Genomic DNA, 22,245 nt, shown 5'->3' on the forward strand with positions numbered 1-22,245 from the left:
GCTGGGACAATGCAAGGCATGCTTTACGCTACGCCTAGAGGATTCAGCTCCGATGGGTCCCAGTGGTCAATGGCTTGACAATGCCCCTTTTATTGGCTTCCCTCCCACTGTTTCTCGGGATCACAACCCAAATAAACTACTTACACCTGAATTCTTACTTCCAGAGGAACCTGAACCAAGAGATCAAAGACCAGTTCAAAGACCAGATGTGCAAGCTGTTTCCAGTAAAACTGGACCATAATTTTCAAGCGAGGATATCATTAAGTTATGAGGCTGGAGAGTTAAGCAGGGGTCAAGTGACAAAGGTCAACAAGACCACACCAAGGGCTTTCATTTTGCTCAGAGAAATGGGACACGTTTGATGGTTATAATGGAATGACAGCATCAGATTTTTCTTTTACAATTTTTTTTATTGAGATAAAATTCACATAACATAAAATCCACCATTTTGAAGTATACAATTCAGAGGTTTTTAGTATATTCAAAATGTTGTACAACCATCACCACTATCTAATTCTAGAACATTTTCTTCATCCCCAAAGGAGACCCCACAGCCATTTTGAGCAGTCACTCCTCGTTCCCCTTCCTCCCAGCTCCTGGCAACCACTAATCTACTTTCTGCCTCTACGGATTTACTTATTCTGGACATTTTGTATAAATGGAATATGCTCAGATTTGGGGTTTCAAAAGTTGTCTCTAACTATGGTATGGACCGTGGGCAGCGGAGGAGGAGAGGAGCTGAGGGGAGGTAGGAAGACCAGAGCGAGGACCTGGGTAGCAGCGATGGGGACGGAAAGAGACTCAGAGGACATAGAACTAACTGACAGGACTCAGAGTTTGACTAAATTTGGAGCCAAGGGCAGGGAAGCACTCAGAAACGCCCCCCCAAGTCTCTTGCCTTGGATGACTAAGTGAATGGTGGGACTCCTCACATTGACCCAGCACACAGGAGAGGGAGCGGGTGAGGCAGAGCAGGGAGAGGTGAATCTGAGAATATAAGAAGAGCCCCAGATATAAGAATGAGAATATTTATCGGCTCTTATGTGCCAGGCACTGTGTTCTAGGTGGATTAAATTATTTCATCATTGGAGCAACCCTCTGTGGTAGGTACATGCTGACTTCATTTGACATAAGAGGAAACTGAGGCAAGAAATGCTTAAGTAACTTGCCAAGAAGGTCTCAGTCAATAATGCACAGCTGACACGAAGCCAGAGCCTTGGCGTGGCCTCCGTGGGCAGACGTGTCCACACAGGCGCAACCTTTAGTTAGCTGTTGGCCAATGGATGCTGACCACCTGATTAGACTTGACCCAGGGCCCGAGGCCTGCACGAGGGTCACCTGTCTTCCAATGGCTGCCTAGCCTTGGGCACGTCGCTGCCCCTCTCTAGCCCTCAGCTTCACATCTGTCAAGCAGGGAGGTGTGATTGACAGCTGTGGTCCTAACACTTGGAAGCCCCCAGAGGGCTTGTGGAAACACAGATTTCTGGGCTCCATCCACAGAGTGTCTGATGCGGTGGGTCTGGAGTGGGGCCCGGGAATTGTGATTCTAACAAGTGCCCGAGTGATGCTGAGGCTGTAGGTCTGGGGACCATCCTTCAAGAACAGCTAGATCTAGGGATCCATTCAGTTCACAGGTTCTAGGAGTCTTGTTTTCTAAAATTTCCAAGGATTTCCATGCAGTCGTTAAACATGGGGTGTAAAGGGAAGTACAATGGCAAAATGTTCATGGCACCCCAGAGCATAAAAGGACAGGCATTGTAGCATCCCTTTTTTAAAATAAAAAATTAATAGTAAATGTATATTTGTTTTTTGAAAAAAAATTTTTTTATATATATAGTCTATCAATCAATCTGTACTATCTATCTTAAAAAGTTAAAGCAAATAGACTGAAATATTAATAGTGCTTAAGAGATGGGAATATAGCTAATTTTTATTTCTCTCTGTTCTCATTTGCACTTCCAAGTTGTACATATGTGTACATATAATATATACACACATAGATAGACATAAATTGTACATTACTTTTGTAGTCACAAAAAGTATACGTAAAAGCTATTTTTTCTTTCAAAAGCCTTCCAAGGCAATGCCGCGGTTGAAAAGCTCCAAGCTGGCTTGTCTCACCAAGAACGCTGCTGTCTCTCCTTGTCCATCTCTCTCAAGCTGAAAGTGCCCGTGTGCCTGAGTTGACCCACTCACCGTTCTCAGAACACTGAGCCAGCGCTGCTCTGGGGACCTGAGAGTTCAGAACAGTCACTGCCCTTTAAGTCTCAACAAGATGGTACCAAGGAAGTGGCGACGCGGAAGAGGAGGAGAAAGCCGGAGAAATAAACAAGACACAAAGCTGGCTAAGGGGATGTTCCTGCAGAGGGTCCCGCTCCGGGTCTGTTTCGCTGGCCCTGCAGGCACTCACGTGCCGAATCACACCTGTGGGCACCTAAGTGGAGTTCACGTCAGGCTCTGTGATTGTGCAGTGTGGGGAGCTCACCCACACTTCTCGTAGCATTTTGAAATTAATTTAGGATGCACACATATGCACAAATATATCACGCATTTGGAATGGGCCACATTTTGCAGAATCACCCCACTGTTTACGTGCCGATTGCAGCATTCCTGGGATTTTCCCCTGGAGATAGTGAGAACGACTCTCTCTCCTTGGAAACTATGAGTTCTAACGTGCAAAAGCACACCTAGTTTTTCACGGAGAATGTGTCTGGATTATGGGTCATTTTCCACCTATCTACTGTTTTCCAGACTTTCCAAAAATAATTTACAAGTATGACTTTTATAAACAGGAAAAAGTGCACACGTAAACATAAAAGAAGAGCCAGTCATTTACACCTAACGCTCACCTGTCACTTTGGCCCGCACAGGCTCCAGCTGTTCTTTCTTATTTCTGCCGAATAGGACATCCATCGCGCGCGGCGCAACGCGAGAGGTACTGATGGCGAACAGTCGCTCCTCTGTGTCTGTCAGAGCAGCTGCTCCGGGCTGCTCCTTTGCTTCCCCTCCTGCCCTCCCTCCTTTACATCTCCCTCCCTCCGGATGCCACTTGTTTCTCCGTTCGCCTTTCCCTCTCTGAGGGCCTGGTATCTCTTTGTAGGCACAGGGAAGCTGCGCTGGGGTTATTTACGTTTGGTCCAAGGTCAGTTCCCCGACCATGTGTCCTAGCTAATCTTTAATCCTCTTATTGTATCCCCAACTCACCCTTTCCAGTTTCACTTTTGGCTTAACCAAGAAAAGCTAGTCTCCTGCTGGGTTTAAATTGGTGGGATAATTTAGCGGTACATTCTGCTTAGGTATGTTGTCTAAATTAATCCAACTCAGGAGATGGAGATGGTTTGTGATCAGAGCAAGAAGAGAGATTGTCAGGACCATCAAAGACACCTGGAATTAGGGGAGCCAAGAGCGTGCCAATCACATTTATTCCTGCTGCACATCACGGGAACTTCTTTGGCTGAGATGGAAAAAGTTTTTGTTTTGTTTTTGATAAAAGTGCCTGAGCCTCCTCCTCCTTAAAAAATCATATGTAAAGAGCAACTTAGGGGCTGGCCCCATGGTGTAGTGGTTAAGTCCGGCGGGCTCTGCTTTGGTGGCCCGGGTTTGCGGGTTCAGATCCTAGGCACGGACCTACACCACTCGTCAGCCATGCTGTAGTGGCAACCCACATACAAAATAGAGGAAGATGGGGCACAGAGGTTAGCTCAGGGCTAATCTTCCTCAAGCAAAAAAAGGGGAAGAATGGCAACAGATGTTGGCTCAGAGCAAATCTTCCTCATCAAAAAAAAAAAAAGCAACTTAATTTTCTATGTTGCTTTTTTGGAGAAGTAAACATAAAACATTTCATGTACCCATTTAAACAATAAATATAGAGAACCAAAACCTCTACTCAGGACCTATGAAGAATAGTCAAAAGCAAACTTCAGCTCAACTTCCTGGTCTACGACAGGGAGAAATGAGGCCTGTATTTGATTTTAGGAATTCCCTAAATTTGTGCATCTTGATGTGACGCCATGGCCTAAAATCCATATTCAAGATGCTATGAATGTTGGGTGATGAGTTAATGAACTCATCTGAACTCACGCTGAAGAAAGAACCAGCCATTCCCTCTCCGGGTGGAGTGAGGAGAGTGAGTGGTGCTGGCTTCCTGCAGCCAGCTGAGCACAATTATCGTCAGGTCTGGGCCGAGACTGTGCTCCAGGATCTCAGAGCTCTGTCCTGCGAGTGGGCTGGTCTGGCTGTGCTTCCACTCCTGGCTGCACGTTCCAGTCACCTGGTTGAGACCTTTAAAAGTGCCAGTGCCGGCCCTACTCCAGACCCACTGATTCAGATTCTCTGAAGGTGGAGCCCAGCCCTCAGTATCATTTTTAAATGTCTCCAGATGATTCTAATGTGTGCAGCAGCCATTGAGAAGCACTGGTCCAGGGGAAGATGCTACATGTTTGAGTTGATACTAGATTCCCATTCCTCCCTTTTCTGCGTTTCTGGGGTATATTACTTATCCTCTTGGAGCCTCGATTTCCTTAACTGTAAAATGGGGGTATATTGACATCAAAATCTCAAGGTTATTATAAGTCAAGGGTCCAACAAAGCTGGCTCCAAACTGTTATCAGTCAATATTGTTACCCTTTCTTCCCTATTCTCTCAGAAGAACTTCCCTTTGACTCACATTTTCCAACAAGTCCCATCATAACATGCCAGTCTATTCTGCTGTCTGGTCTAAACATGTGTATCCATGTCAGGGTTATTTATTCCCAGGTTATGAAAGCTGCATCCTGTGAGGATTAAAGGAGAATGTCTGGCACACACTGAGGGCTCTGGAAAAAACTGCACCGCCAGGGGCGGCTGCTCTGGTACAGAAGGAGAGAGCTCAGGGCTTAGCAATCAGAAGACCTGGGCTGGGACCTCAGCCCTGCGATTTAAAAACTGTGACTACTGTCACATGATCCCTCTGAACCTCACTTTACTTTGCAAAGCAGGGTGGCAATACCTATGTCACAAGGTTTGTTGGGAGGATTATGTTGAAATTATATGAGTGAAAACATGACTGTGTTCTCCTTTCTTGTCCATTTTGTGTATTCAGAAAAGCAATGGTCCCCATCCACGTTCTGAGTCAAGTGCTTTACGAAGCACTCAACAAGCACCAGCTCGCTCTGGCCTCAAATAATCCCGTGAGATGGGTATTCTTACCACCTATTCCAGAGAAGAGAAAACTCAGAGAAGGTAAACAGCTGGGCTTAGGTCACACAGCTACTAAGATATCGAATTAGGAAGCAAAACCAGGCAGCCTGACTTCAAAGCACATGCTCTGTGACAATTCCACACAACTCCAATGCACGGTAGACGTTTGCTAGATTTTTACTGAAGGAAGTAATGGGTGGATGCGTCGATGGGTGGAGGACCCCGGGAGGGCCAGTCTTGGGTTGACATCATTGCCTGTTACATAATCCTGAAGAACCAAGGCAAGCCTTATTCATCCAGTTCCCAACCCCACCCTGGGGACAATTATATGGTGAGATAAGGATTTTTTTATAATGGTGATAATAAATTGATCATCACAGTAGATATCTGTATTAGTTTTATAGGACTGCCACAACAAAGTACCACAGACTGGGTGACCTCAACAACACAAATCTATTTTCTCACAGTTCTGGAGGCTGGGGTCCAGGTGTCAGCATCTTTGGTTTCTTCTGAGGTCCCTCTTCTTGGGTTGCAGATGGTCACCTTCTTGCTGTGTCTTCACACGGCTGTGCTCTGTGTGGACATGCCTGGTGTCTCTGTGTGTCCAAATTCCCTCTTCTTATAAGCAGACCAGTCAGATTGGATTAGGGCCCAACTAATGGACTCATTTTAACTCAATCACCTCTTTAAAGGTGTCATATCCACATACAGTCACTTTCTGAGGTGCTGGGAGTTAGGGCTTCAACATGTGAATTTAGGGGAACACAGTTCAGCTCCTAACAATATCATGAAGGCACCACTTGATGGAAGACACTTTGCTTAAAAGGAACAGAGTATCTACCGACACCCTGAAGATGGGCATTTATCTCAGACATCGTCATCTAGGGGGTCCTGGAGGGCTCGGAAGCTCACGTGGGTCATCTCACAAGGCACCACAATGCCATGCTCAGAGGGCTGGCTTCTCATCCTTGGGCTTGTTCAGTTTGGGTTCCGAATGATGGCCTTCCCTCCAGGAATCACGTCCTTGCATAACAATGTGCAAAAGCAGGGAGATAAGGTGGGGACAAAGCAAGCATTTTCTTTTTACATCTCTCTCTCTCTTTATGCTGGAGGAAAATATTTCCCAGAATCCCCTGAGCAGATTTTGTCTTAGTCTCATTGGCTGCACTGTGTCACATGACCACTCCTAGACCAATCCCTGGCAAGCAGGAACAGGAGTGCCCTGATTTCCTTAAATCCATCATGAGTTTCCCATGGAGTGGCACGTTGAATCACATCAGGGCTCCATTAGCAAGGAAAGAGGAAGGAATGGCTTGGGATAGGCAGCCTACAGGGTCGGCTACAGGCAGTACAACATTCATTCACTCTCGAATTCATTCATTCACTTGTTCAATGTATGTTTACTGAGGACCTACTATGTGCTGGAAATATAGCAGTGAACAAAACAGGAAAATAATTCTGTGCCTGCTTGGAACTTACACTGACTACATGCCGAGTTCTGGGGATATAGAGTGATTAATAAGACTCAGTCTCTGCCTTCTTGGGCTCCTATGATATTCTTTTTGTTTGGGGGCTGGGTCTGCACTACGCCTCCACCCCCCCCGCAAAAAATGACATGCATTTCCCAGAGGAGTTAGGGTCCTGCAGTGGGTCATAGGACTGCCTCCATGCTGGACCTCCATCCTCCCTCTTTATAAACAGAGATAACAAGCAGCAGATGCTCTTCTCCAAGAAGGTCTGGCATCACTCTGGACCCACGGAAGCCTGACCCCTGCTTTCTATGTTTTTGCTAATATGGGAAAAGTGGGACAAGGGACTTGTCACCAGTAGGAGCTGTCTCCTGGCCTGTCCTCCAGCCTCTGATAAACGCCATTCACTGGACACTTGACACGTGCCAAGTGGCATGCTAAGTGTCTTATTAGCAGTCTTTTGTTTAATCTGTACACATCCCTGCAAGGGAGTCATTAGCTATCTTATTTGTACAGCCTCAGAGATGTGGAGGAACTCAATCAAGGTCAACAACAAGTCAGTGCACGTTCTTCCCCACCGCACAGCAATGCTTCCCACTTTTCGAAGCTGCTGTTTGAGGAACAGAAGTAGATATGAGAGCAAAAGTGGGTGTTCCACAGACAATTTCTATAATGCATTCACTGCCCTAAAATGGGGCTAAAACTGGCCAGTGCATAAGAGAACAGGGCATTGGGAATGTGAAGGGATGTAACTCAACTTACACAAGCGTTTTGGTCGTTTATTACCGTGGAACAAACCTAAACTTGGTGGCTTAAAACAACCACTATTTTTATTGTGTCTGTAGGCTCAGTTCTGTGGGTTGATTGGGCTCTGCTGGGCAGTTCTTCTGCTTTCACTGCTTGGGTTCCTTACGTCGTTACAAGTCAGCGGCAGTACACTGGGCCAGGCCTGGGCCCCTCTCCCTCTCCATGTGGTCTCAGGGCCTGCCCCTGACCCTCTCCCTGGGATCTCTCCAGCAGGACAGCTGGAATTCTGCCATGGCAGCAAAAGCCTCCGAAACTGAGTGTCTCAGGAGAGAAGAAGCAGAAGCTTCCAGGCTCCTTTAGGGCTGAACCCAGAACGGGTGCAGTTCCACTTCCACTGCCTTCTATTGGTTGGCACAAATCACAGGGCGGGGAGGGGCCACACCAAGTCTGAATATGCGGTCTGGACTGGGCGGCCCCTGGGCCGTCTCTGGAGACTAGCTCCCCCAACAGACCCATTTGCATTTGAGCTTCACCTCTTCCATGTACTAGCTGAGTGTCTGAGCCACCTTCTTAAATCTCAGACCATCGATTTCCTGATCTCTAAAACAGGAATTATAATACTCGCCTTACCAGGTGGCTGCAAAGTTCAAATTAAACAATACAAGCTCTGATCATGTCTGACATGGTGCTTAGAGTATAGTAGGAGCTCATAGCCTGGTCCTTTCCTTTCTTTTCTTGGGAAAGAGAGAAAATTGCAAATGTCAGCCAATACGATAATCAGGAATATTAATTTTTTTGAGCAGTTACAATGTATACAACCCTGGCCTGTCACTGGAAGGAAAATAGACACTCATGACCTAGCCTAGGATTTTAAGTTTCTTCTAGTCTGGTTGTGAAGACGTGTACACAGTAAGTGATGACTAGTTGCCTATTACAGCTGCTCTAGAGGAGGCACAGATAGGAAGTCTCATGGGAGTTCCAAGGAGGGAAAGCTTGCTCAGGCTGCAGAGGGTTAGGAAAGCAGCCTTCCTGGGCGAGGAGGTACACAGCCGAGCCCTTGAGAGTGAGAAGTATTTGGATGGGCAAAGAGGAGGGGGTGGCCTTCCAGGCAGGATGACCAGTGTGAACAATGGCATGGGGCTGTAGGGGGACAGCAAGGAGGCAGGGCTGGCTCTTCCAGGGACGTAGCGAGAGATAATGATATTATAGGTGCCATTTATTTGAGCTTCCCATGTGCCAGGCATTCTTCTAAGCCTTTTACGCATATGAACACACGTCTTCCTCACAATAACCCTGAGGTTAGGTGTCTAGCCCCATTTCACAGATAAGGAAAGTGAGGCAGAGGAGTTAAGTAACTTGCCCAGCACCCCAGAGCTTGGCTTTGAACCCCAGCAGCCCGGCTCCAGAGGCTGTACTTGCAACCACCATTCATCTCCACTTCCTCTGAGTTGGGGTGGAAAGTGGTTTAGGGATTGAGTTGTGCAGGTTGTAAGAATTTGGGCTAAAGCCCAAATTCTGCAGGCAGTGGGGTCCTACCATACTGTAGGCAGTGGGGTCCTAAGTCAAGAGACCGTGTCCAAGGAAGGCATTAATGTGGGAGCTTAGCTGTGTTGTCCAACATAGCACATGGCTCTTTAAATTTAATATAAATTAACTGCAAGGAAATTAAATTCCTCTTTCACACTAGCTACATTTCAAGGACTCCATAGACATTTGTGGCTAGTGGCTGCCACGCTGGACAGCGCAGACGCAGAACATCTCCATCCTCATGGAAAGTTCTCTTGACAGTGTTGAGCTAGCAAGAGAGCTGCTATGATGGCATTTATAAGTGACTAAGGTGGACAGAGGCAGCTATGACTGCACGACAACTCAGTTTAGAGGGTACAAGTGTCAGAGAAGTCCATAGTTGGCAATGGTAAAAATGTGAATTAGTTCATTCATTCATTTGTTCCACAAAATGGAGTGCCACTTGTCCAGTGGGAGCAGTTGCACGTCAGAGGTGACACAGCCCGCTGTAGCAACAGAGAGGAAGAAGGGGGAAATCCTCCAGGGCCAGGAGCATGGTGAGGAGAGGGGATGTCCAGAAGGCTTCCTGAAAGGGGCAATGCTGAGCCAAGAGCTGAAGGATGGCCGGAAATTGGCCAAGTGGAGAAGCCGGGAAGAGTGGTCCTGTAAAGGGAACAGCTTGTGCAAAGACTCTGAGGCTTCACACAGTATGGCCACAAACATGTCGTTCCAGATTATTGGGGGGTGGGTGTGCGCTGTCTGGGGCTGTGGCAGGAGAGATGCAGGAGAGGGGAGCAGAGCCCAGAGGAAAATGGCAGGCAGGAGGGGGAGGGAGGGAGTGAAGATGTGAACTGTTCACAGCCCCGAGGGACTGGAGGCTGGGGTTGCTGAGAGGGAAATGGGAAGAAGGGTAGAGCCAGAGGGAGCTGGAGTTCCACGGAGGTGTCAACTGGCAGGGCCCTTCCCTGAGTTGGGTTGAATATCTCCTGGGGCTTCCTCCCAAGTCACACGTTTGCACAAGTTGGCCGTGCTGCCTCCAGCAGCAATCTAGGGACTGAAGAAGAGGATTCGCTTCCAGAGGGTGGAAGGCTTGTACAGAATCACACACGTCTGCCCTTCGGAGGGTCTGAGATGCTCCCGGGGCAAGCAGGAGGGCGTCATCTCCTCGCTTTGGGAGGGAGAAGGAAGGGTGTTCACAGATGTGTGCCCTTGCTCTGTATTTTGCACACACAGTGACTTCTCATCCTGCCACAGACCCAGCAGGTACTCCTCTCACCCCCTCTTTATGGAGGAAGCCACTAAAGCTCAATCAGGCAGTGCCCGTGGGCCAGAGATCACACAGCATGTGGCAGGGGTGCGAGATCTGAACGTGGGATCCTCTTACCTTGCAATTTTGGGAAGGATCCAGGAAGGAGAGACTACCCTTCCCTGAGGCCGCTTTTTCCATGGAATGTGTGGCGTCCATGAAACAGTCTCGAAGTGAAGAAGTAAAAGCTGAATTAAAAGAAAAGTGTTTGTGCTGTAAAAAACAGCAGCCTTATTTTGCAATTCTGTATCTCCTACTACAAAGTTATTGCCTAAAATGAGTTAATATTTCCCTTTTGGAGATAATGTTATCGTATCTAAATTACTTTGCAGTTTTCCAATTAAGTTAGCTTCTAAATGGTGCCTTTAATTAGCCAGGGTGATAAGCTGAACAGATAACGTGGAAATCTCAGATAGCAGGGTTCAAGGTGACAGGCAAAGTCCTGGCGAAGGTGGCAGCTGCCTCCCCAGGGGAGAAGTGTGGGTGGTGAGCTCCAGACAACCGTGCACTCCACAGGCCTGTTCAGGAAGCAGGATGTAGGGAGGGGTGGGAGAGCCGCCCTAGGACTCCCAGAGCCAACTCTTCGCCACTAAACAAAAGACTGTAAATAATGCCATTAACATTTAAGAGGATCCATTAATTCTACAAAGTCCTCCTGGACAGGAGAGACTAGTGTCATATTGGGTATTAGAGAGAAAAATGAGAAATCATTTTGAGCTGCTGATCTCAATGAACTCAATGCCTAATAAGGGAGAAAGGAATGCAAATAACAATTATAATAACAATATGCCACCCTTGAGAGGTAGAATTGACAAGATGGAAATACAGCAGGCATTACCGGTAGAAAAAGAAGTGCCTTCTGACGCCTGGCTGGAACACTTCAATTTTCTACCACGTACTTCAGGCCCCAATCAGTGAGGCTGGACAAAAATTCGATTTAAATAATAACTACTAAGTTATATAGTGAGGACATTTCTACCTCCTAGATAACCTTTCAGATTATTCCTCTCTCCTCCAGCCCCCCGCCACGGTCCTCACTGTTTTTGACCTCTTGTGAGCAGCCTCCTCACGGTCTCCCTGCCTCCAGTCTCACCCCATCCAGTCCACATTCCCTCCTGCCACCAGGTGGCATTCAGACCTGGCTGAAGTTCACAACTGATCGTGTCACTCTCCTATTTAAAATCCAGAGTTTAGCACAGGGCCTGGCACATAGTAGGTGCTCAAGGAATATTTAGTGAGTGAATGAATGAATGAATGGCACATGGCCTCATTGTGCTACATTGTTATTGTATTAGTGTCCTAGGGCTGCCATGACAGAGTGCCACAAACTTGATGGTTTAAACAACAGAAGTTCATTCTCTCACAGTTCTAGAGGCCAGAAGTCTGAAATCTAGGTGTCAGCAGGGCCACGATCCTTCTGAAGTCTCTAGGGAACTTGCCTCTTCCAACTCCTGCTGGTCACCGACAGTTCTTGGTGTTTCTTCACTTGCAGCTGTATCACTTCAGTATCTGCCTCTGCCGTCACGTGGCCTTCTCCCCTCCGTGTCTGTCTCTGAGCTCAGATTTCCCTCTTCTTGTGAGGACACCAATCATTGGATTCGGGCCCACCTTAATCCAGCATGAGCTCGTCTTAAATTGATTACATCCGCAAAGGCCCTGTTTCCAAATAAGGTCACATCCACAGGTACCAAAGGTTAGAACTTCAACGTCTCTTTTTGGAGGACACAGTTGAACCTACCATAGTCATTAAGCAAAACAATTTAAAAGTGGACATTAAAAAGGCTGTAAATGGATATATTTTTACAGCCAAGTTCTTGTTTTTCTCTCCTTTGCTCTTTTTTTTTAAAGCTAAAAACTTTTAAACAGTGCTAAAGTGGAAGTAGACTAAACTGTTATGAGTACATAGAAGGTGTAACAATTAACTCTCGTCGAGTCTGAGAAAGCTTCAGAGAAAAGGTTTATATTTGAGCTATTCTTGACAAGGGGTGTAAGTAGGCAAGCAAGTGTGTAAGAGAAGGCATTCTCTGTAGAGAAACAGCATGTGCTGAAGAGTGGAGGTGTGACCCGCCATGGCAGACCACCCAATGGGGGATAATGTAGGGTGCTGTAGATTATGCTTGTTCTGGGGTACTGACAAGAAGTAAGGTTTTGGCATTCTGGGGCCTCCCCCTGAGATACCCTTTCTACTAGCTCTACCTCCCATCCCACCTCCACCCTCACCCCCAATCCTTTCCATCCTGGCTGGTCCTTCAAGATCCAGGTCACCAGCTACTGTATAAAATAAAACAACTAAGCACACGTGAGCAAATATGTAGGACTCACCTACATACACATTTAAAAAAACCAAGAGAATACCGCCCACCATCCTAATGACTGAGGTGGTTGTCAGTTGCTCAGAGATGGTCCCCAGGTACAGAATTGAAACCATCAGGAAAGTGTGCAGGACATGGCTCAACTGTGTGAACGTGTTTCCCGGGATTTGATCAGGCAATCTGTGTCTTCAAGTGGGATCAGCAATGTGAACAACAGAAAGATTGGTTTAAATAGGCATTCAGTCCAAAGCAAGAATCATGAAGATGCTCATGCCCTGTGGGCCAGGCATCCCAGTCCTGGGAATAGACCTGTCTAAGCTTGGGCTCTCCCGGAAGCAGACCCCAAGACAAGGATTCAAGTGCAAGTGGTTTATTTGGGAGGTGAACCCAGGAAATGCCAGCAGGGGAGGGGGAAAGTGAAACAGGCAGGAAAGACATTAATGGTGTATTATAAGCCCATTACCATTGTGGGCAACTGAAACTCCATCTGGCTGGGGGACTCTGGAGATGCTGTGAACACGCCTTCGAGTTATTTCAAGGGAGGTGGAGGATTGATCCACCAACTCTGGTCCATCAAGGGTGAGAGTTTCTCCCGAGTGGTGCTAAATTCTAGGCACTTCCATCCTGTCCCATATGTGCACAGGGAGGCATAGAGCCACAGTGCTTGCATTTAGAAGCCTTACACGGTAAGGGTGAGGAGTTCAGGGGGGCATTGACAGTGTCTGCTACAACCCTCAGGAGATATGCCAGCCCAGGGAAAGGGTAAGTGCAGGAAGATGTTCATAGCTGTGTTGACTGGAATAGCAAACCTGAACAGGTGAAAGCCAGTGACTAAAACCACACAAAATATCCAGCAAGATGGGAATGGTGTCGTAAACATCCATTCAGAGAAAGGAGGCTCAGCCACCACCACGCCGATTCAAAGCCCTTGAGCAGTGTGGAAAAGGCTTACACAGAATGCTGAGAGGAGATGCAAGATGCAATATGAACTAATTACCCATACACCAGGGTTGTGCCTGGGTAAACATCTCTCTTTAAGGGAAGAAGCGTTCGAAGGAAACGCAAAGAAATGAAAATGTATTAGGGTGATGAGACCATGAGAATTCTTTTGCTATGTTGTCTTTTCTATTGAATGGGGGGCAAAGATTCAATATGCCCAATAAAAACAGCAATTCATACAGAACAATGCCTTCCCCCGTCCCCTGCCACCATTTCCTGGATCCTCTCCCAAATAAACTGCTTGCACTTGAATTCTTGCCTCAGTTAGCTTCTGGGGGAAACCAAACTAAAATAGGTTTATTCCCAGGACTGGGATGTCTGGGCCACAGGGTGTGAACAGCTTTATGGTTCTTTTTATGGACTCGAAGCCCTATTTAAACCAAACTCACTCTTTTTCTGTTTTCATTTGCGGATCCTGCAAATCAGGATTTGGAGTCTCAGGCAGCTGGATTGGATCACTGGAAACACGCTCACACGGGGCCAGCCACGTCCTGCTTCCTTTCTTCATGTACACAGAGGTTAAGTCACACTGGGAACTGACATCACCAAGATGAATTCCGTGTCCAGAAGTCTGCAACTTATCAGAATGTAAAGAATGCGAAAATGGAATTTAGCCTGCAGATTTGTGTTTGTTATCAAAGGTCTCCAGCATGTTCCATTAGGGACATAAATTAAGCCTTTACCCAGGAGATACATTATCTCTGTGTGCGGCCTTCCACATAGTTTTCTAATGGAAGTCATTAGATACTTGGCCCCAGGAGATAAGAGACCAGTTCTGCCCAGCCTGGGTGTTCCAGCCTATGAGTCAGTGATGACATCAAATCCTGCCCTGGGCTCTGTCTGGCACTGCCATTCCAGAGGGCTTGGAAGGGCTTCTGGGAAAGGCAGGGAGGCCAAAGTGTCAGCTCCAGGGACCTGGAAGATGGGGCTAGGCTGGCAAATGTTCGTTTAGTCCTACTATGTGCCAGCCATGGGACAGACAGAGATTGAGACATTATTCCTTCCTCCCAAGAAACTCACAGAATAAAACAACACAAATGTCCATCAATGGATGAATGGATAAGCAAAATGTGGTCTATCCATACAACGGGATGTTATTCAGCCGTAAAAATGAATGAAGTACTGATACGTGCTCTAACACAAATGAACCTTAAAAATACCATGCTGAGTGAAAGAAGCTAGATACAAAAGGTCACATATTGTACCATTTCATTTATATGAAATGTCTGGAACAGGTAAAACCATAGAGACAGAAAGTAATGGTTGCCAGGGGCTGGAGGAGAGAGGGATGGGAGCAAAAGAAAAAAGATGACTTATGTCAGAGCAAGATAATAACTTAAAACCAGATATTAGACAACTGTGTTCTTAAAGTTTTTGGCCATCTGCCATGGGAAACTGTTCACCTAACACCTTTTCTGAATGCCCCAGAGTCCTACCACGCTGCCTGGCTCCCTTCTCCAACCTCGAATTACCAACTTCCTAAGCAGACCATTTCATCCACTGCTGTGTTTTGCTGTAATAAATAAACCATGATCTTGGTGTCTCCCCAATCCCAGCCCAAATGGCCTAGATGGGTATTTTCCTAAAGAAATACTTCTCTTCCCAAGAGGAACACTGGTGTTAGTAGTTAAAATAATTTCCCCCACCACTAAAGTAACATAATAATTTGGTCAAACTATATTAACTTTGAAAGTTATCATGAGCCGTCAATATTACTCAGGAAGGCACATGAAGAAAGAAGGTGGTGATATATTAGTTCTGGAAAACCCTTCATTCAACAGTTATTCCATAAACTTTTACTGAGTGCCAAAAAAAGGAGTGAAGTATTGATATATGCTACCATGTGGATGAACCTTACAGACACTATGCTAAAGTGAAAGAAGCCAGTCACAAAAGACCACGTATTATATGATTTTGTTTATATGAAATTTCCAGAATAGGAAAATCCATACAGACAGAAAGTAGATTCGTGGTTGTCAGGAGCTGGGGGGAGGGAGGAATGGGGTGTGAACACTAATGGGTACAGGGTTTCTTTTGGGGAGATGAAAATGTTCTAAAATTGATCATGGTGATGGTTGCACAACCTTTTGAATATACTAAAAACCTCTGACATATATATATATATATTTTTTTTTTCTTTTTTCTTGATGAGGAAGATTAGCCCTGAGCTAATATCCATTGCCAATCCTCTTTTTGCTGAGGAAGATCCATGCCCATCTTCCTCTACTTTATATATGGGACACCTGCCACAGAATGGCTTGATAAGTAGTGCACAGGTCCACGCCTGGGATCTGAACCTCCAAACTCCAGACTGCCGAAGTGGAGCACGCAAACTTAACCAGTATGCCACCGGGCCGGCCCCTGGCTTATATATTTTAAATGGGTGGAGCGTATGATATGTGAATTATATCTTAATAAAGCTTTTATTGAAAAAAAAGAAAAAAGAAACTCAGAGCAGAGAGGTATATTGTATGAGGCAAATTTTACAGAGTTCATAAAGGAAGTTCTGCTGGAGCTGAGTCTTGAAGGTGGTGGTGGAGGGACCAGGGAGAAAGTGGCTCCTGTCAGAGGCGTGAGGAAGGTCACCAGCCATGAATTAGGATGGTCAGGAAGAGCTGTGACTCTGAGCTTGTGGGGGGATGATGGGCCCATGAGATTTTATTTAAAAGAGTTTCTTATTTCTGAACAGGTAATACATTCACATGGCACAAAATAGAAAAGTTTCAAAAATGTGGCCAATGAAACGAAAGTCCCACTCCCTTCTCTCTCTCCCACTCACCTAGTCCCCCACCTAGCCAATCACTATTGCCATCTCTTGTACATCCTTCATGAGATGTATTACACATGTACAAATAAATATTCGTATATGTTTTTGTGTAAATGGGATTGGACCATCAGCAATGTCTCATACTTTGCTTGTAATATCAGCCAAAATCTTAGAGATCCTTCCATATTTGTATATAAAGAATTTGCTCATTTTTTTAGTGGGTAGGTAGGATGTACTACATTTTGTTAACCAGTTTCCTATCAACGGACAATTAGGTTGTTTTCAACATTTCATTCTTACAAAATTCTGTAATGAGTAACCTTATACATATGACATTTCATGTATGTATGATTTGATCTGTAGATGAAATTTCTAGAAGTGGAATCACTACATTACAGCTTGTGCTTTTAAAATTTTGATAGATATTGTTAAATGGCCCACAATAGAGGTTTTACCAATTTACACTTCCATCAGAAATTAGTGAGGGAGCCTGTTTTCTCTCGTTTTGGAGACGTGTTTGGAAATACTGTCAGGGGCCAGTTCATACAGAGCCTTGTATACAAAGCTAAGAAGTTTGAACTTGATCCACAGACCATGGATACCCATTGGAGGGTTTAGGCAGAGCGTGAGGATGGGCAGGGTTACAGTTTTAAAAGTTTATTTTCATGATGACATAAAATAAATTTTGAGGGAAATTTTTATTCTTTAACAGGCGTGAGTGGTAATGTGATGAATCAGAGAGGGGAAAACATCTCCATTAGGATTGGAGCCACGCTGGGGAGAGTGTGATTATCATTCGGGCACAGTGGCCACTCTAGACAACAGGATTGGATATGAGTGTAATTTGGTTTCTTTACCATCCCATAACTCTAACTTCCCTGCCATTTTTCTTTTATCAAATACTTCCCACATGCTGATGGCTTCTCATGAAACATTTGGCCCTCAAAGGTAATGACATAAAACCAGTAGCAAGGACTTTTTATCGGAAGCAAACAGTTGACAAAATGACAAGCAGATGGGTGATATAGCAGCTTTATCTTTCTCTAGAAGACTGTTTTGGGAATTAATTGTATTTGGAATGGGCCTTGAACAAAGAGCTGGGGAAAGCAAAAATGCAGACACATTCATCCTGAGTCTTTTGTTTCTTAAACAAGAGGTAGTCACTATTATTTGATGCAAAGAGAGAAGGAAAGATGGATGGCAGATGGTTGTGAAGGCACTAACATATGAAGGACCAGAGAGTGTGCTCCATCCAGATGCTCCAGCGGTGGTGGTTCAAGGATGAGCGCAGCAGGCTTGGTCCTCCTGGGGCTTGCTCTGAGGTTTAGGGCCACTACTGCTAAGCCAGAGGAGAGCAGCTTTTGCTCTAAGAGCCAAGTGGCTTTCAGAGACTCTTGCTATGAATTTGTGTCTCTGGGCCGTGCTTTCTATGGTGCCCAGAGCTGGTGCGAGAGGCAAGGAGGCCACTTGGTCTTTATTCGTGATGAAGGCACCCAGCGGTTTCTGCAGAAGCACATCTCCCAGGACAGGGAATGGTGGATTGGACTCACAGGGAACTCCGCTCAGAATGGAACCACAGAAGGTAGGTGCTGTCATAGTTATACTATACGGGAAGCTTGTGGCTGCAATTGTCACCGTTGCTTCTTACTCAGAGCTCCATGGAATAAATAAACATGTCCCAATTCTCATGGTAAGGATATCCTCCTCTTTGGTTGTTTTGTGGATCAAATAAAATAACTCACGTACAGTACATAGCACAGAATCCAGCACATAACTGACACTCTAGAAATGTCAATTTCTTTGCATGTGCCTAAAAATAATACTAGCTATGACTTCTTCAGTTCTTGCTAGAATAGTGCTGGGCACTACCCTGAGTGCTTTGTGTCTATTATCATGTTGAATCCTATGATAACTGATGAGATAATTATTATTGCTGTCCCTATCTTACAGATGAGAAAACTGAGTCTCAGAAAATAATTACTAAGCTATTTTCAAAGCACTGCCACGTGTCTCTCCCCATTTCTTATGGGATTAAAACAGGTCAAGCACTTAGCACGGCTCAGTTCACATTAGATAGTCTCATTTTAATGGCCCTCCTGGAAACTCTTACTCATCCTTTACTCCGTGAGGGCTCCTTCCTCAACCCCAGCCCCATCCGGTGAGTCCTTCTCTACGCACATGTAGGACCTTGTTCATGCCTCCATGAGAGCACTTTCGGCAAGACTTAAGTTTTTAGGTGTGTGTCTTTCTTCCTAGACTATGAGCTCTTCAAGGGAAGGAACCATATTCTGGCCATTTCTGTTTTCCCAGAGCCCGTACATAGCAAAGAATGGACATTCACATTTAATCCTTACACCTACCCCACGAGGTAGGCATTGCTACTCTTACTTTATGGATGAGGAAAAGGAAGTCCAGAGAGAGGACACGACTTGCTCAAGATGACGCAGCTCGTGAAGGGCAGTGAGCCAGTGTCCCTACTCATCACTTTACCTTGTAGACACTGCTGGGATTTAGAAATGAGTAATTTGGTTTCAGCTAAGCACCTAGAGAAATATGCCAGAGTGGATGGAAATGCTTTCATAAAGGAGCAGTCGGGGAAGCTCATTTTAGGAAACTCACAGCCCAGGGATTCGAATTCTAAAATGCATCTTCAGGCAACATCTATCGAATGGTTCCTTGATTTGTAGATGCAGTGATTGTGAATTTCTGCATATTGAACATCCATTCATATGCAGTTAAAGGAGTTGTGTCTATTTAAAATCTCCAAGGGATTCTGCATGGCTGCTATAGAAAATGACGTAGACCTGAGTAGGCTGATACATTACAACCTCCAATATTTAATGTTATTTAAGAAGCACGGGACAGAGTGCTGTGTGCAATACGATGGCATTTGTGTCACGAGGTTTCAGGCACTCATAGATGCTGATATATGGATAAAATTCAGCTGAAACAATTCACGAGCAACATAACAATAGTGGGAGTAGTCCATAGGTTGGGGAGGGAAGATGTTTTCATTTTACACCCTTTTGCACTCTTTGAATTTTTTGGGGGGTGTGTGAGGAAGATTAGCCCTGAGCTAACATCTGTTCCAATCCTCCTCTTTTCGCTGAGGAAGATTGGCCCTGGGCTAACAACCGTGCCCAGGGCTTCCTCTACTTTATATGGGACGCCGCCACAGCATGGCTTGATAAGCGGTGTGTCATCCACGCCAGGGATCTGAACCTGCAAACCCCAGGCCGCCAAAGCGGAGCGCACGCACTTAACCGCTACGCCACCGGGTCGGCCCCCTGTTTGAATTTTTTTTTAACCTTGTGTATGAATTTCTTTTCTTTTAAAAAATGAATAAATAGATTTTTGAGTCTTCACAGTAAATATTTTATATCCAGTGTTTGCTAGATCTCTAGCGTCCTTGAAATGCCTCTGTATTCCACACACACGACACTTCTCCCGGAGTCACGTCAGTGTATTCAAGGACTCTCTGAAGAGGCCTGAAGCAATGAGATCTGCTTCCTTGTTGACTCAGCACTGCCCATATGCATTTGACACGGGCCACTGTTTCCGTGTGGACCCCCTCTGAACAGTGCGCAGCACACTTCTGGGCTCGTTTCTAGATCATGGTTAGACATCGCTGGAAGCATACTTTATTGAATCAAACCACCTTGTATGGGCTCTCCGACTTGGCCTCCTAGTTTTTAGGTCGAGCTCTTATGTTTGAGTGTTGGGAGATAATGGCGAGGTGATGCCTCTTTGCTGGCATGGGAAAGAGAAGCCTTCAGCCTGTCAGCACTGATTGAGCACCTACTGCACACTAGGAGTTGAGCTGGGGTGAGCCTTGTACATAAAAGGGATCAGGAGAATGTTTCCAAGTCCTGGTGGTCGTGTCCCCATCCTAGGGCCGGGCATCTGGCTGGACACCTCAAATGTGAGCTACAGCCACTGGCGTGGAGGGCAGGCTGGCCCTGCTCCCAACACCTGCGGCTACATTGGGAGAGACCCCTCCTCCGTGTGGGCGGCCTCAGACAACTGCACACAGCTGTTCGCCTTCATCTGCGAGTTTGGTGAGCTGGCCTATGTTGTCTCTCTTTTTCAGTCTCACTCTTTGTCTCTCTGTCTCTGTGTGATGCTCCAAGTCTGTGTGTCTCACTCCATCTCTCCAGCTCTCGTGTTCCCACCTCCTGCATCTGGGGGAAGTGCTCAGCCCTCTTTGCTCTCCTTTTCCAGTCTTCCCATGAGGGGAGATGTGGTCCCAAAAGGCTGTTCTCACTCACCCTTGACTCCTGCTCCCTGGCTGTCCCGGGTCTGAGCCCCCATCCCCCACATCCCAGCCCCTGACTCCCAAATTCCCCCATGCTCTGCTCTTGTGCCCTTTCCAGCTGCTGCCCATGGTTGGCCCTCTTTGCAGGCCCTGGGGGCCCCTTCCTGGGGACTGTGTATAAGAGCCCCAGCAGGAGCAGTCTGTGGCCCCACGCTGGGTCCTGCCCACCATGCGGGGCCCTGGCATCAGGGCCTGGTCTTGGAGCTGAGCTGTCCTGAGGTCCCGTGACCCCCAAGTCAGGCTTGACAGAAGCTTCTGGGCTTCCTGGGCCCAGCTGCTCCCTGGCTCTAAGCCCCTCATCAGAGTCTCCCAGCTCCCAGGCCCCATTTCAGATTTGGACAAGTGTCCCTGCTCCATCCCCCTCCCTCGCCCCGGCTTTAAATAGATGCCACATAGGTTTAACTCCCTGTGCGGTAATTCTGAAAACTTGGAAGCTTTGGGTTATGCAACTTCTCTCTCTTCTTATCACAGCCCCCTTGAATCCCCGCCCCTCCCCACTCAACTTCAAGCCTGTCTCAGACTCTGTCAGCCCCCAGGGCCTTGGAGCCCCTGGACGAGGTCACACTAGGAACAGCTCACAGGTATCAAGCAGGAGTGGCAGACCCTGAGCTACGCTCTCTGTGTGCGTTTTTTCACCACAACAACGGAAGTACTGCCACTATTCTATTGTAGGCCCATTATAAAGCTCAGAAAAGTGAGGCTCAGAAAGGGTAAGTTCCTTGCCCAAGGCCACACAGCTGGGAAGTGACCAAGATGAGACTTGAATCAGGTTTGCCCATGAGCAGAGAGAGAGTGGAAGATGCTACACTGCTGGCTTTGAAGGTGGAGGAGGGGGCCACAATGCAAGGATTACGGGCAGCCTCTAGACGCTGGAGAAAGCAAGAGAACAGATTCTCCCCTGGAGCTTCTAGAAGGATCCAGCCCTGCCCACACCTTGGTATTAGCCCAGTGAGACCCATTTTGGACTACTTTCACAACTGTAAGATGATAAAGTTGTGCTGTCTAAGCCACTAAGTTGGTGGTAACTTGTTACAACAGCCTTAGGAGACTAACACAGATTGTGGTTTCAACCCCGACTCTGTGGTTGTCCCCACCAGGTAGACAGGCCTCAGTTTGAATCCAGCATCTCCCACTTTCTGGCTGTGCACACCTTAGCTGGGTCATTCTTTCTCAACAAGTGTTTACTGAGTGTGCACCACGTGCCGGGAGCCGAGCTGGAGTGAGGTCTCAGCACAGTGACCCCGCAGAGCCCGGTGTTCCTAACGGGGAAGATAATAGTGCAGCTCAGAGGATTGGCATGAAGACTCAGTGAAATGGCGTTCACACAACAAATGCTCGTTTAGGATCTGTTATGTGCCAGATATTGTTTCAGATAGGCTCAAGGAAAGGACTTGAAACACGCAGAATAATATTTGCCATTTGTATAGCCCTGACTCAGCATGTACACACACATTTAATCCCAGGACAACACTATGGGGTGGGGTATTGATACCCCTCTCTACAGAGGAAGCACAGAGAAGCTAAGTAATTTGCAGAAGGTCACACAGCCAGTGCACGGCTGAGCTGGATCTGACCCCAGGCAGTCTGGCTCTAGAGCCATGCTCATGACAACCACATTATATTTCTCAGCCCTGCTGAGCCAGCTC

At 46.5% G+C, this 22,245-nt stretch overlaps 2 protein-coding genes across 2 annotated transcripts in view; one reads left to right on the forward strand and one right to left on the reverse strand.

Annotated features, from left to right (window-relative positions):
- The window catches only part of BCO1 (beta-carotene oxygenase 1), a 36,581-nt gene extending 33,538 nt beyond the window's left edge, over nt 1-3,043 (reverse strand). Inside the window, exon 1 of the mRNA XM_004437077.3 lies at nt 2,850-3,043. Coding sequence (XP_004437134.1) covers nt 2,850-2,913 — 64 coding nt within the window. The 5' untranslated portion in view covers nt 2,914-3,043. The remainder of the gene's footprint in view (nt 1-2,849) is intronic.
- A 14,522-nt stretch (nt 3,044-17,565) lies between these two features.
- Nucleotides 17,566-22,245, forward strand: part of LOC101398972 (polycystin-1-like protein 2) — a 100,164-nt gene continuing 95,484 nt past the window's right edge. Inside the window, 1 exon segment of the mRNA XM_087419886.1 lies at nt 17,566-17,866. Coding sequence (XP_087276012.1) covers nt 17,566-17,866 — 301 coding nt within the window.

The sequence above is a fragment of the Ceratotherium simum genome, chromosome 30 (assembly GCF_057802395.1).
Source record: "Ceratotherium simum simum isolate JZ-2026a chromosome 30, ASM5780239v1, whole genome shotgun sequence".
Taxonomy (NCBI): Eukaryota; Metazoa; Chordata; class Mammalia; order Perissodactyla; family Rhinocerotidae; genus Ceratotherium; species Ceratotherium simum.